This window comes from Meleagris gallopavo, chromosome 1 (assembly GCF_905368555.1).
Source record: "Meleagris gallopavo chromosome 1, MGAL_WU_HG_1.1, whole genome shotgun sequence".
Taxonomy (NCBI): domain Eukaryota; kingdom Metazoa; phylum Chordata; class Aves; order Galliformes; family Phasianidae; genus Meleagris; species Meleagris gallopavo.
The window spans coordinates 183,127,180-183,140,290 of NC_139404.1; the positions used below are offsets into that span (position 1 = coordinate 183,127,180).

The 13,111-nt window shown below is 47.0% G+C and overlaps 1 protein-coding gene across 4 annotated transcripts in view; it reads right to left on the reverse strand.

Moving 5' to 3' along the window:
• Positions 1–6,709: 6,709 nt before the first annotated feature.
• The window catches only part of AMOTL1 (angiomotin like 1), a 68,144-nt gene continuing 61,742 nt past the window's right edge, over positions 6,710–13,111 (reverse strand). For all 4 annotated transcript variants that reach the window (XM_085216349.1, XM_085216351.1, XM_085216350.1 and 1 more), the window contains 4 exons: positions 12,732–12,857; positions 10,788–11,014; positions 10,075–10,344; positions 6,710–9,442 (listed from right to left, as the gene is read on the reverse strand). In XM_085216349.1, the coding sequence (XP_085072475.1) occupies positions 9,339–9,442; positions 10,075–10,344; positions 10,788–11,014; positions 12,732–12,857 (727 nt within the window). In that variant the 3' untranslated portion in view covers positions 6,710–9,338. The remainder of the gene's footprint in view (positions 9,443–10,074; positions 10,345–10,787; positions 11,015–12,731; positions 12,858–13,111) is intronic.

The window sequence follows — 13,111 nt, forward strand, 5'->3', positions numbered from 1 at the left end:
CCCAAAATGAAATGCTTGCTGGTCGTTTGGTTGCTTTTTCTTTTTTGTTTTTTTGTTTTTTTTTTTTTCTTAAACTATTACATATTTAAGTTACCACAAATTCCATTAGCATGTTATTTATTGCACCAGCAGCATTTCCAGAAATATTAAGTATAACCCCAAATTCATCTTTGAGGATCTCCATTAGGTATTTCCCTTCAAGCTGAGAAAACCTTTCTGGAACTGAACACTGATATCCCTCTTAGTCCCTATGCTACCCATCTCAGTTTCCTCCCACTAGGTACTGTCTTCTTCATTTTAACTAACAATTTCTCATGGGACAGCGTAACAAAAATTTGGTCAAACCCAGAGAGAGTTGACTGACTGCCTCTCCTTTGTCTAGAAAATCAGTTATTCAGGAAAGCTCCCAGAGTTCTTGGGCAAGAATTTCATTTGGCAGACACCATAGACAAATGGAGAAGTAGTTGCCCAAGGCATCTTCCTTGCTTTCTTAAATTACTGTTTTCTAATTCCGCTTCTGAAACATCATAGATTAATTTCAAGTACTTGCTGTTGGACTTAAAACTTGATGGCCTGACTCTTCCCTGTCTCTGGGGTGGAGCTGGTCCAGTTCTTTCAGTTTGTATGCACTTAGCTCTTTCAGATTTTCATTCCCTTCAGATGTGGTCATTTCCATATCCTGATGTCCCTCATTCATCTTCACTTTGTCCTGGGATTTAGGATCCTCTTTCTTCCCAAAGGCTGACACAAAACAGCCACCTCATTTGAGGGATGGAGTTCAGTATCTTTAAGCTTCACCACATCCTGGGCATACAGAAACCACATTTCTTTGTTCTCTTCTCATTTGTGACTCATGAACATTTTACTAGTTGTTTTAATTTCCTTTGCAAGATCGAACACAGCTTGACTTTGGCAATTCTCGTGTTACCCCTACACTTCCTGACCTTTAACATAAAATTCTCTTTGCTGGTTAATCCCTTTTTCCATCCACTGCAGGCTTGTGGTTATTCCTAATTTTGTTTTTGTGGTAATTCTTCATCCAATTAAGGCATTAACCTTTCCCCTGAGAGCTTTCCTCTCTTGCCTGGGATATACGATCCATATTGTTGTAAGTTCAGTTGATTTCTCTGAATAATTCCTTTAATTTCTCTAAATTCCCCCTCTGAAATGTTAACTTCTTTTTTATTTAAAGGGAGATGCCTTGAGGGCACTTGATCCAGGATATTTTCTATGACAAATTGTTCTGTGAAGTCTTTATCTCTTAGCAAAGCAAGTGCAAGGTGTTTCACTTAAGGCAATCCCAGATACAAGTACAAAAAGGGAGAAGAGCTCATTGGGAGCAGCCCTGCAGAGTAGGACTTGGGGATCCTGATGGACAAGAAGATGGACATGAGCAAGCAGTGTGCCCTTGCAGCGTGGAGGGCCAACAGCAACTTGGGCTGCATCAACACAGGAGTGGCAGAAAGGAAAGGAAGAGGGTTGTTTCCCTCTGCTCTTCCTCATGAGGCCCCATCTGGAGTACTGTGCCCAGTTCACAAGACATAGAGCTGCTGGAGTGAGTCCAGAGGAGCACCATGAAGATGTTCAGAGGACTGGTGGACCTCTCCTATGAAGAAATGTTAGGCTTGATCAGCTTGGAGAAGGCTGTGAGGAGACCTGATAGCAGCCTTCCAGTACATAAAGGGACTCTGAATAGGAGGGAGACCAACTTTTTATGCAGTTTGAGACAGGACAACGAATCACTTTAAATTAAGAGGGGATGTGTAGGTTAGATGTTAAAAATAAATTCTTTACTCAGAAGGTGATGAGGCCTTGGCACAGCTGCCCAGAGAGCTGTGGTGCCCCATCCCTGGAGGTGCTCAAGGCCATGCTGGATGGGCCCTGGGCAGCCTGAGCTGGTGGGGGTCAACTAGCCCATGGCAGGGGTTGGGGCTGGGTGGGCTTTGAGGTTCCTTCCAACTCAGGCCATTCTGTGATTCCGTGATTCTATGAAAAACGCAAGCAAGAAAATCATTTCTCTTATCAGATACAGGGAAGTTCAGGGAAGAAACAAAACTGCTGTGTCCAGGAGTTGCTGCATCTTATAATGACCATCAACATGCTGATTCATTCAGGTCTTTGTTAGAGACTTCTGTGCTTGGTAGCATCAGCTGTATGACAACAGCACAGCACTCCCTGTCCTTACCTGCATCTAATGATCAAGAGGAAAATGCCACCACTACATGTCGTCTTTTTGTGCTCCCATTTCCTTCCTGCCACTGCTGACACCACCTAGATGAACCTCCTAGACGAGGCTTGCAGGATGTTGTTCCTCTCACACAGAGTAATGCTCTCATTAGTGCATGTTTCTGAGTAGCCATAAGGTCTGCTTAGTCTTCTCTACCTCTGCAGCTGAGTTTTTGTCCCAGCCATCATTTCCACACACTTGCCCAGCCTGACCCCTGTTCTTTGCCTGATCTGCAAACTGCCATGACAAGTACCTGTTTTGCTTGACAAAACCTGCCCCTTTAAAAACAGTTCTGTTGGCTTTCCCTCCACCAGAAATCTTCATCAGTCTAAGCTCCTTAAATCATGCTTTGCCTTTAATGAAGGTGTCACCTTGAAGTACTTGTAGGTAATTGGTTAGAGTCTGGATCCCATCTCCAAGCTCAAGGCTACAGATGGTTCCAGTCCAGCTTCCATCTCCACTCTTGTCTTCTGGCCTTCCCCTTGCCTCTCCTATGTTGCTAAGCTTCAGAACTCCCTCAGTCTGCAGCAATCAGAGAATTTAAGGGGCTTTGAGGTTTAAGGAAAGGCTGAATCCTTTTTTCTTGGGGCCTAGGAAGCAAGGTGCTGTCAAAAATGTGCCTCACTGCTGCCACAAGTCAGTCTCTGCTGGTAAGCTGGGAGGAACTCTGTGCTTTGCCTACCTGAGACCAGCTCAGTCCTGTGGCCTGAAACCTCCAGGGACTTCACACATGGGCTGACTGCTCCCTTCTTCCCAGTGTTATGGTTCTTTCCACAGCTGTATGCCCACTGCTAGTGTGGAGCTCAGACACAGGTCTGGAAGGAGTGACTTGGAAGACATGGGAGGATCTGATAGGGACATTCTGATAGAAGTGGTTGCTCATGCCACCGTGCCCCATGCTGCCCACCACCCAACACACAGCCCCATTTGCCCACTCAGTTCATCTCCTTTTCCACAAAGAACTGCCAAGAGAAAACTTCAATGCAAAGATCCCCCAAAGGGACAGTCCACGTAATTGCATTTGTTGTGCAACCAAACTCACTGCTCCTTATCCTCTGATAAGCTGCTTTAAAAAAAACGGTAAGAAAAAATAATGAAAAATACCAGATTTGGGCTCTTTAAGGAAAGCAGTTGCTGCTGTTGATGGGACGGTGCTCCCTCCCCTGCCCCCTGGGCCCCTGCCAGCAAGCTGAGGTGGAGCTGTGCGACTCAAACATCTCCTCTGCTTAGGGCTTCAAGTGCATTTTTCACATGGGAAAAAATCTTGTAGTGTAGTGTCCAAGGGGAAAGCTGACGTGCTTTGGGTCAACATTGCCAACTCCGAGCAAATGTTTGCTTTAAGGAGGTGTGTGACATTCCTTTCCAAAACCAAAGGGAACCTGGTCTTCAGGAGCTCTTTTGAATTTTAACCAGTTGAGTAGACGAGGAGGCAAAGAGGACTTCTAAGACTGTGTAGTTAAACAGAAAGTTTTAAATTACCAGCCAATTCCTGTTGTGTCCCCTCCATGCAGAACTCAAGCCCAGTGCTCAGGCCTAGGTGTTCTACCTGGATAGGCCCAAATGGCGCTGACATGGCCACAGCCCGTGGTCACAGAGGGGTGACAAGCCTGGACAGGCGGCTGAAGCCAAAATCCAACTCTTCACCTTCGAATGTTTCTTTTCCATTTGTGATGAACTGAGTTTTTCTCTCTCTCTCCTCTCCTCTCCTCTCCTCTCCTCTCCTCTCCTCTCCTCTCCTCTCCTCTCCTCTCCTCTCCTCTCCTATCCTCTCCTCTCCTCCCCTCTCCTCTCCTCCATCCTCTCCTCTCCTCCATCCTCTCCTCTCCTCTCCTTTCCTCTGCTCTTCTCCCTTCTTTCTCTCTTCTCCCTTATTTTTATTATTTCTCTAAAGTTACCATTTTATTTATTAAGGATGGGGATTAGGGAGGCCAGTGGGGTGGGTTAGGTGGGCCAGTGACATCTAGGTACATCTGGGTAACATAATAAGGAGCCCCCAAAAGCTCACCCAGTGATAAAAAGCCCTGTTGAGGCATGGAGGAGCACTGTGCAGCACCTAATGATGAAGGTGCTTTCAGAATGAACAGGCCAAGGAAGCACCCAACCTCACTCACCCCTCTCTCTCCCACCACTTCATCCCAGAGGGATTTTGCCTGCATTCATGTGTTAAACCCAAGCACAGACCCCACTCAGGCGCTGTGCCCAGCTGTCCCACAGGAAGTCTGGCATTCCCGCAGGGTCACAGGTTCAGACGTAGATGGACTGAGGCAGGCTGAAGTAGCCAGTGCGAAATAAAGAAGTACACTAAAATAACTTGCAGCAGAGCGGGTTTGTGCATTGATGTGCTGCTCTCCATGCTTCTCACTGAAGGAGTTCTCCCCCTGACATTCACAGCCCTACACTTTCTGTTCCTGTGTAGGGATCAGTGCTGAAAAACGCCTTTTTTTTGTTTGTTTGTTTAATTTTATTCATATTTCAGCTCTTGGCAACTCTCATTTGCTTTAATGGGCAGCAGTAGATTCCCGTGCCAGGTTCTCAGACTCAGCTGCTACTTTTCACTCCACTTCTTCAGCTAAGGCAGAGATGCTCCTTGCGCACCCCCCCAACATGAAGACACAGACCTTTAATTCTGCATGGATATTCCTCTGCACTGCAGCAGTGTGGATGTGCTTTCCCGCTTCAAACCAGCACTGGCTGAGGACCAAGAAGGGCCATGCAGGGTTACCCCGGAAAATATGTGCTCTGCTATTTTATTCATCTGGAGCTGAAGTGGTTGGTATGAAAGAAAACACCCTGTGGGGCTTCATGCCTCGAGTCAATGGATTCCTGCTCCTTTTATAGCTCAGGAATGCCGGCAAGCTCGGTTGGTGTTTCAGGGCTGTGAAGGCGCAGCTTACAGTCTGGATAACCATTAATCACAGCAGCACAGTGACAGCTGTGCACCTTCTGCTGAGCTTTCAGACGTGGGCAAGGATGAGAGCTTCCCAGGCAACTGAGATCTCTGTCCTAACAGCAACAGAGCTACAAAGAGATGGACTTCAGAGTCTGTTCTGTGGGTAAAGGGTCTTAGCTCCCCACAGGACTCTGCTATCCCACGCCAATGCTGTGCATTTTCTGCGTGTGCAATCCATCAGAGTACCCCTGTCAGAGGGTGCTGAGAGCCCCCAGCAGGATGCTCAGAGCCCAGCTTCACAAGTTGGGCTGCATGCAGCTCCCAGATTTGGGACACCTGGCAACGACCATCTTCCCAGCAAGGGATGTTTATGCTTGGAATGTTTCTACCATGGTGCTGACAGCGCTGGCGGTGCTAGCACAAACTTTGGTGGGTGATGTGCTCCATCAAGTCCAGCTCAGAGCTATTTAAAGACACGAGGAATCAGAGCTTCTCCTCAAGAATGCAGCTCACTGGTGGTTGGATATTTGTTCCATTACAGCACGGGGAGGAGAAAGCCTCTATCCCAGTAACCAACCAGAAGAGAGAGACGTTGCAGCTGTGCAGCATGCTGAATCCAAGTGGATCATGAAAAGGTCTCCTCATTTGGGGCTGGATTGCTCTTGATTTTTGAACGCTTCTAAATGGTGATTTTGTTGATGGCTTTAGCTCTTCTGAGCTCTCTCCCTGTCTGTGCTAAGAGGACGCTGCCCCTCGCTTACTTCTGGCAAGCCTCAGTCAATTAGTGACTTTAACATTTCAACAAATCAGCTCTGGAAGTTTGCTTTGTTGCACTATTTTTTCCAGAGGGTAATACACAAAATGTACTTCACCTGCAGCCAGTGTTACAGAGGTGAAGGCACAATGCAAAAATGGGATGAACCATTACAGCTACATACCCGAGCCCAGCTAGAGTTGAGGCTTTTCCCACCCCAATTCTGCTGTTTCCTCCATTGTTTTTCTTTTTTCTTCAATGAGAAAACAAAGAAAAGAAACTCTGAATAAAACAAGTTAACTCCCCAGCCTTACTGCTCAATCTTGACTCAAAGAAAGATGAAAAGCCAAAATCTAAGCAATTGCAGATTTCTATTCTTGGTAGTAAAAGGCCACCGTGAGTACCCAGATATAGGAGGGATTTAGGTATCCTTCCCACATTGATCCAGTGCCTGTCAAGCAAAGAAGTCCCAGACTGACAGGAATAATGAAAAAAAAAAACCACAAACAATGGGAGTGCTATGCTTAATGGGAATATCTTAAGGGAAAATAGGGCCAAAGTATATTCTGATGCTCACCAAAGCACCTTGACGTTCCACCTTGATTTCCTTCAGGTAAAGCTGATCTGACTAAAACCTGTCTCAGGCTTGGCAAAGCTCTCTGCTTCACAGACCTGCTGACTCGGTGCCCACACACCACTGGTGCCAACAGCCATGGAAAACAGAGGAGGTGCAGCCTATGGTCAGCCAGGTCTGACTTCTTCACTTAGCACACTGGGTGAACTCTTTACAGATTCTTTTCTTCTTAGGGACCGAATATACTCACGCTGGAAAAGTGAAGAAAGAAACGTGTTTATACATTTATTATATACAATATTAAGGCACGAGTTTAAACAGCAAAGAATTGGAAATCTTTGGCTGAACAACAGTATCTATATTTGCTGTGGATGACACGTAATGCTGCTTGTTTACCCACCTATGTACAAATGACCCTCCAGCTGTACAACACTGTACACCAACTCCTCTATACAACCAACAACAATAAAAGAATGACAGTATTTTACAACAAGTTACCAACATTGCCTGGAACGGCTACAGCACCATTTCCCAAACCACCATTCAGTTCCAGGAGCTGGGAAACCCAGCAGGAAGGCAGCAGTGCTCCATGCAAACTATTCATGGTTGGTCTGCAGGGCAGCACTGGCTGTGAGCACACCTTTGGATGGCACGCCCAGCTGCCTGCCTCTACAGAAGTCATTAAGCAGTTCCATCCAAAGAAATAATACAGCCAGTAATGACATGCTTTGGGACTCCCACAGCTGGGTATCCTTATTTCTTGGAGCCAAATGATGGCATATTTACTGTCATTTTCATGCTATCCCCCCGTTTTGCCATCCTCCTGGTCCAGTCCCAGCTGGGCAGCGCTGGCATGTGTGGGGTTGGAAGGTGCCCACCTGCAGCCAGCCACTGCAATATGCAGGCCTGGCCTTTCCTTACAACATTTAAATTAACTTTAGAGGAAAAATAAAATTATTTCACAAGGCATATATTAAGTGGCACGGCATCTTCAAAGGAGTTTTACACATTTGGTTTTGCAAAGCTGCTACTACTCGAAACACACAGCTCTCCTGACGGCACGACCTACCTAGCACTGCTGCGTTTAACAAGTGCAAAAACCAGAAGGAAGGCAACACCAACACATCTGACTACACACACACTCAGGTAAGTGCATGGACTCAGCACAGCAATTTTGTTTTACAACGAAGGTATCTCTCAGCCATGGGGCGCCAGCACCTGCAGCTTTTGGGGTTGCAAGGACTTCAGTTTTCAGCAAAAGTAGAGGGTACAGCGCCTGATGTTTTCTCAGTGTTTCCCCTCCTCTTGAAGCTGATAAGAGGGGAGAGCCTTGAGCCAGTCCTGCACACACGTGTATCCAGCCACAGGAGCACCCACTGCTTTTCCACTCTACACAACTTGGCATAAAATCCCACCAACCTTTTGCCAAAGCTGAATTCTTCCTGATGCCATAGGGGCACACTAGAAGATTTGGGAAGAGAAAAGCCAATAGAAAAATATCCTGGAGAGGAAAACTCCCCTACCAGCTTTTGCAATGCAGGAAACAGTATGTTATGAGTAACACTGCTGTGAGCTGGCTGTCTTACAGACAGGTGCCACCTCCTACAGAAACCAAGGATTTAGCTAAAAATCAGAAATGTTTTGTCTTGGGTGGAGCAGCTCAGCACACAGCAGGTGATGCTCATGCACTGCTTTGCAGTTAAACATTCCAGGTTCAGTCCTGCACCTCTTAATGCAGAGTCCCACATCAACCCGAACGGCAGGTCTGTCTGTTTGCTCAGGGAATGTAAGACTGAAAAGGAACTGTCCTGTCCTGTCTGCAGACATTGCACAGTAAGAGGTATCTTCTGACCTCACATGCAAGCTTGGCTTAGTTCACTGAAATAACTGCAGAAGGCATCAGTGGTTTCTGTTCTTTCCATCTCTCCCGTGTAAACAGCCCTGAAGAGTTCCTTGGGCTACACTTTGTTACAGTTTTGTGCTTGGATTCTCACTTGCTGAAACCTATGTGTTGCATCTGGCTCAGAGTTGGGGCAGCAGAAGATGCACTGAGGCACCTCACCTCTTCCACCTCTGCCCTGCACAGCCCTGTGGTGGAGCTGGCTGGATCCTCCTCTGACTTTCCTTCCTGAAACTTTCCCAATGTTACAAAAGGGAACAGCAGGGTAATCTCCCTCCTTCACATTCATCCTCTGTGGAAATTCCAATGAACAACTGATCCTATCAAAAAAAAGAAGTCTCAGCAGGCTCGGAGTTTGCAAGACACGAATATTTGCACTGTAATCCGGCTCCAAGAGTAATACTTGTCTGGCCAGGCAGAGGCACCTGACCTGCATGTCAGGAAAACCACACCACACCACTTCAAATGAATACTTACAAGAACCTGCTGTGTACATCCACACACCAATAATTCACTAAAATCCAGCAGTGAATACTTTTGAGAAAGGAATCAATACTGAGGAAGATGCAAGTTTCTCCAATTATTGTCAGATATTCTGCTGGCCTCAGAAAAACCAGGATTTGGCTCCTGTCCTGGCTGCAGAGGCAGCAAAACAGAAGCACCCTGTGCACCCAGTCTGTAACCTTCCTTTTCCACCAGAAAATGCAGTTTCCTCTTTCCTCAATGACCACCTTCTCGGGCCACCTTTGGTTTTCAAAGTCCCCTTCCACTCAGAAAGTCCCAAACGTTCATCTCCTCTCTCCTCTTGGGTCCTCTTTATCTCTCGCCCAATGCCAAGTCTCTCTGTAACAGACTCAAGCTTCAGTTCAGGCACAAACTTTCTCCTTCCTTCTTCAAATTCTCAGAGTCAGTTTTTAAGGTGTCCTTAAGAAACATCCAACGATGTCCTTGGACGTGGATGTATGCCCACGAAACCCAGACACCATCCTCTGCTCAGATGAGGACTTCCATCATGTCTGTGTCTGGAAATTCAGGCTTGTGGAGCAAGCTGCTCACCCTGCCTTTGCTGTCGGGCAGCTTTCCGTGGCTGGAGTTCTCTGCAATGGAAACAAGGCAAAGTCAGTCTTCAGCTCAAATCCAGTAACGAATTGTTTGAAGTAAATACAAGACTTTTTTTTTTTATTTTGCAAGGGAGAGGTACAACTGCGTGGCCTAAAGACTGAAAGCCAACTGGAGGGCAAGAGTCCATAAGCCTGAATTCCCTGCACGAGGAAGGCCACAGTAACCCAAAGTCTCAAGCAGCTAGAGGTATTCAGCCTTACCATTGGCAAATAGGAAGTTTCTAGGGGGAGATTTGCTTTTGAAAGTAGAAAAAAGTGTAAGAAACTGACTTTTTCAAAATTGCATTTGTAAAATGTCTCTCCTTGATAAGGCTGTATGCCATCAGTTTCCATATTCCAAAAATAATTGAAGTTGTATTTCTTTACAGAAAAACCCAAACCATAACAACAAAACATTCTCTATTTTACTTTTTAGCCATATGTTTCTTTTAAAAACCAGGTGGCGCTTTCACTAACCGTGGTTTAACCATTGGTTTTTATCCTCAGCAGCAGGAATGATGACATTTGTCACCCTGGGGTATCTTGGGGAACAAGCCAACAGGTGATGGGGAGCTGACATTCCACCGGGTGGCCCTGCTGCCCCAAGGTGTGCTCCTGCCAGCACTCACCCAGTTTCTCCCCGGCTGGCCGTGCCCCCGGGGGCCGTGGTACGGGGCTGTGTGTCGGGGTGGTGCCCAGCCGGCCACGGCCGGGGAAGGAGGCGGTGGCGGGCCAGAAGAGCTCGGTGTTTTTGTCGGTCTGGGTGCTGTTGTCCTTGCTGCCCGTCTTCGTGTGGGAGGCTGCTGGTGCCGGCACGGGTGCACATGACAAGGAGGGCAGAGGGGGAGGCAGCGTGGGGCCCGGCGGGAGCTCGTGGTGCTCCTTCCCCAGAAGCAGCCCTGAAAACACACCGAGCTCAGCCATATCCAGCTCAGTCAGAGGTACTGTCCCATACTCACCCCAGAGCTACATTCCCCCTACCCATCCCAGCCGTACTCTGGGGCAGCACACACACCTTCACACTCCCATTCCACATGGCATCAAAATCTATAATAAGATGAGAGGTAACAGCCTATAGTTGTGCCGGGGAGGTTCAGGTGGGGTATGAGGAAACATTTCTTCTCAGAAGGAGTGGTGAGGCACTGGCACAGGCTGCCCAGGGAGGTGGTGCAGTCACCATCCCTGGAGGTGTTCAGGAACTGTGGAGACTGTGGCACTGAAGGACGTGCTGAGTGGGCATGGTGGGAGTGGGCTGGGGTTGATCTTAGAGGTCTTTTCCATCCTTAACTATGACTCTCTGAAGTGATGGACTAGCCAAAGCTTAACCAAAACCACAACTCACCTATGCTCCCCTTCCAGATCTTCTCCTCTTTCTTCTCCTCAGTGATCTGGTTGCTGGTGAGCGAGGTCTGGCGTGAGTGTGTGCCCGCAGCGGCAGCAATGGAGGGCACGGAGCGAGCGGGTCGCAGGCTGGCACTGTCGGCTTTGCCGGGATCCTTCCGTGAGCGCTGCTGAAGGACCTTGATCATGGCATCCTTCTCGATTATTTTTGCGTGGAGATTCTTTATTCTGCCAAAATACAAATGTTGTGCTTACAGGGTTGGAAAACAAGTTTATACAGGCAGCAATCTGCAGCCGAGGGTAGCAGGTTCCCAGGTACATGGCCTGCTGCTCTGCCATCTCTGCTTTTATGTGACCCAGATGAGGAAGCTCCTTGCAGCGCTTCTAAGGGATAACTGTGCAGCCTGAAACAGGGAGCATTTCTGGCTATTAACCCCAAACAGTTTATTTTGCATGGTTAGCTGAACTCACCTATTGCTGTGGCTTTACCAACAAAGGAGGAGCAATGGGAGTAATATCCTGACTGCTGTGGATTGCTACCTTCACTGAAATAACACAAAAACACAGGCAACATTCCCCCACTGCCATCAAATCCGGAATCTCTCGCTTGGCAGACTGCCACAGGGAGGGGTTTGCCTCAGCATTATCTGAATGAAAATCCTGAGTTAACCTCATAATTCAGGTCTGTTGGCAGCTAGAGGAAAGATTTGTTGCTAAAGTGACGGAAGGAGTTCCCTTTAGTGCCTGTGGCAGCTAGGCTGGGCTCCTGGATCCCACTTAAGCCCAGCAGAAACCATCTGTTTGTAGTGTACAGAGCTGGGACCCCAAACACCATAGAAAAAATTATCTGAAAATTCTCTCCGGGAATTATTAACAACAAATCTTACTTATCTTTGCTGATGTACAACATACGGCCAAATCAACTACATTCTATGGAGTAGTAAAAGCTGAAAGGCCACATCTGAAAAACTTACACATACAAGGGAGACAGACAGTAAGATGCCTTTAGTTTTCATAGTCAAGTGTCTAATTTGCAATGAAAACACAAGAAACTAATCCATCCTTCATGAAGCCATTGGCAAAACTCCATTGGTTCACTAGAAGCAGGGTTAGCTTGCATGTGTGAGTGGAAAACAGAAACCGAACCCAACAGAAACAATCATCTACACTTTCCACAAGCAACACATATCTGTTTTATAGAATTGTCTGCAGACTTATCATTTTGTGGGAAAGACAAAAATGGAACATAGATTTCAAGTGATTTTTCATTAAAAACCTAGAGACATCCCCAAGTACTCCCAAGGGATCTTTACTACTTTTCTCCAAAGAACAGTCTGGATGACAAGTGCAGCCCCATGCTCTAGTACCCATTTGTCTACACAGCCACATCTCCAATGGCGTGCTGAAAATGGAGAAGTGCCATTGAACATTACCTGTGTCCAAAGAAGTGTATACTATATATTCTTCAAGTGCTGGTAAATAAATATATATATATTTAGAGGTGTTTGGGGGGGCTAAATTTTGCAGGCTTATTGCTAAATGCATGTGAATGCCACCCAACATGGACGTGCACAACTGAGCGTATCCAGAAAGAGCAACAAGCAGGCAACTAAGGAGAGCAGATGCTCTACTTGCTGATTATGTAGGAGTGGGATTACAACTTCAGCTTTTACAAAGAGATGCTCTTGTTTCCAGAGGGGGATTTTCACTGAGATTAAGCAAGCATTTAGCTTCCTTATATGCCAACCTACTTTTAATATTGGAACAACCTCAGTTTTTCAAGAAGGTCAATTTGGGTGCAAGGCTTTGGTGCAAGTAGAAGGAGTTATCTAAGGACAGCGAGGAACCAAAGAGCATCCTGATCCCCCTTCCCAACACCCCACCCCACCCAAGGGGAGGAGCCCAGTGGGGTGACCCCAGTCCCAGCCCCACAGCAGTTCCTTACGTGTACTCCATGTCCTGGCAGCGCCGGTTGGCCTGCACTATCTCCTCCTCCTCCTGCCAGCCCCGTGCCTCCAATGTGCTCTCGCCATAGCTGCCATTGTGTGAGTGGCTGGGGGCTGAGGTGTCCCTGGCAAAGTGATGGGACACAGTTAGTTGGGCCCCATGGACCATGAGGATGAGTTTTGCAAGAGAGGTTGGTGCTTGCAAAAAAACCCTCAAATCTCACGTTTGAAGAGTAATGACTGACTGATAAAATGGATGGCTATTGGTTGTCTTGCTGTGGTGTACCCTAGGATCTGGGTTAGTCATTAATGGTGTTAATAATTGGGACCAATGCTAAAATCACAGCTGAGCCCTGTGAGATTAACAACCATCCTGCAG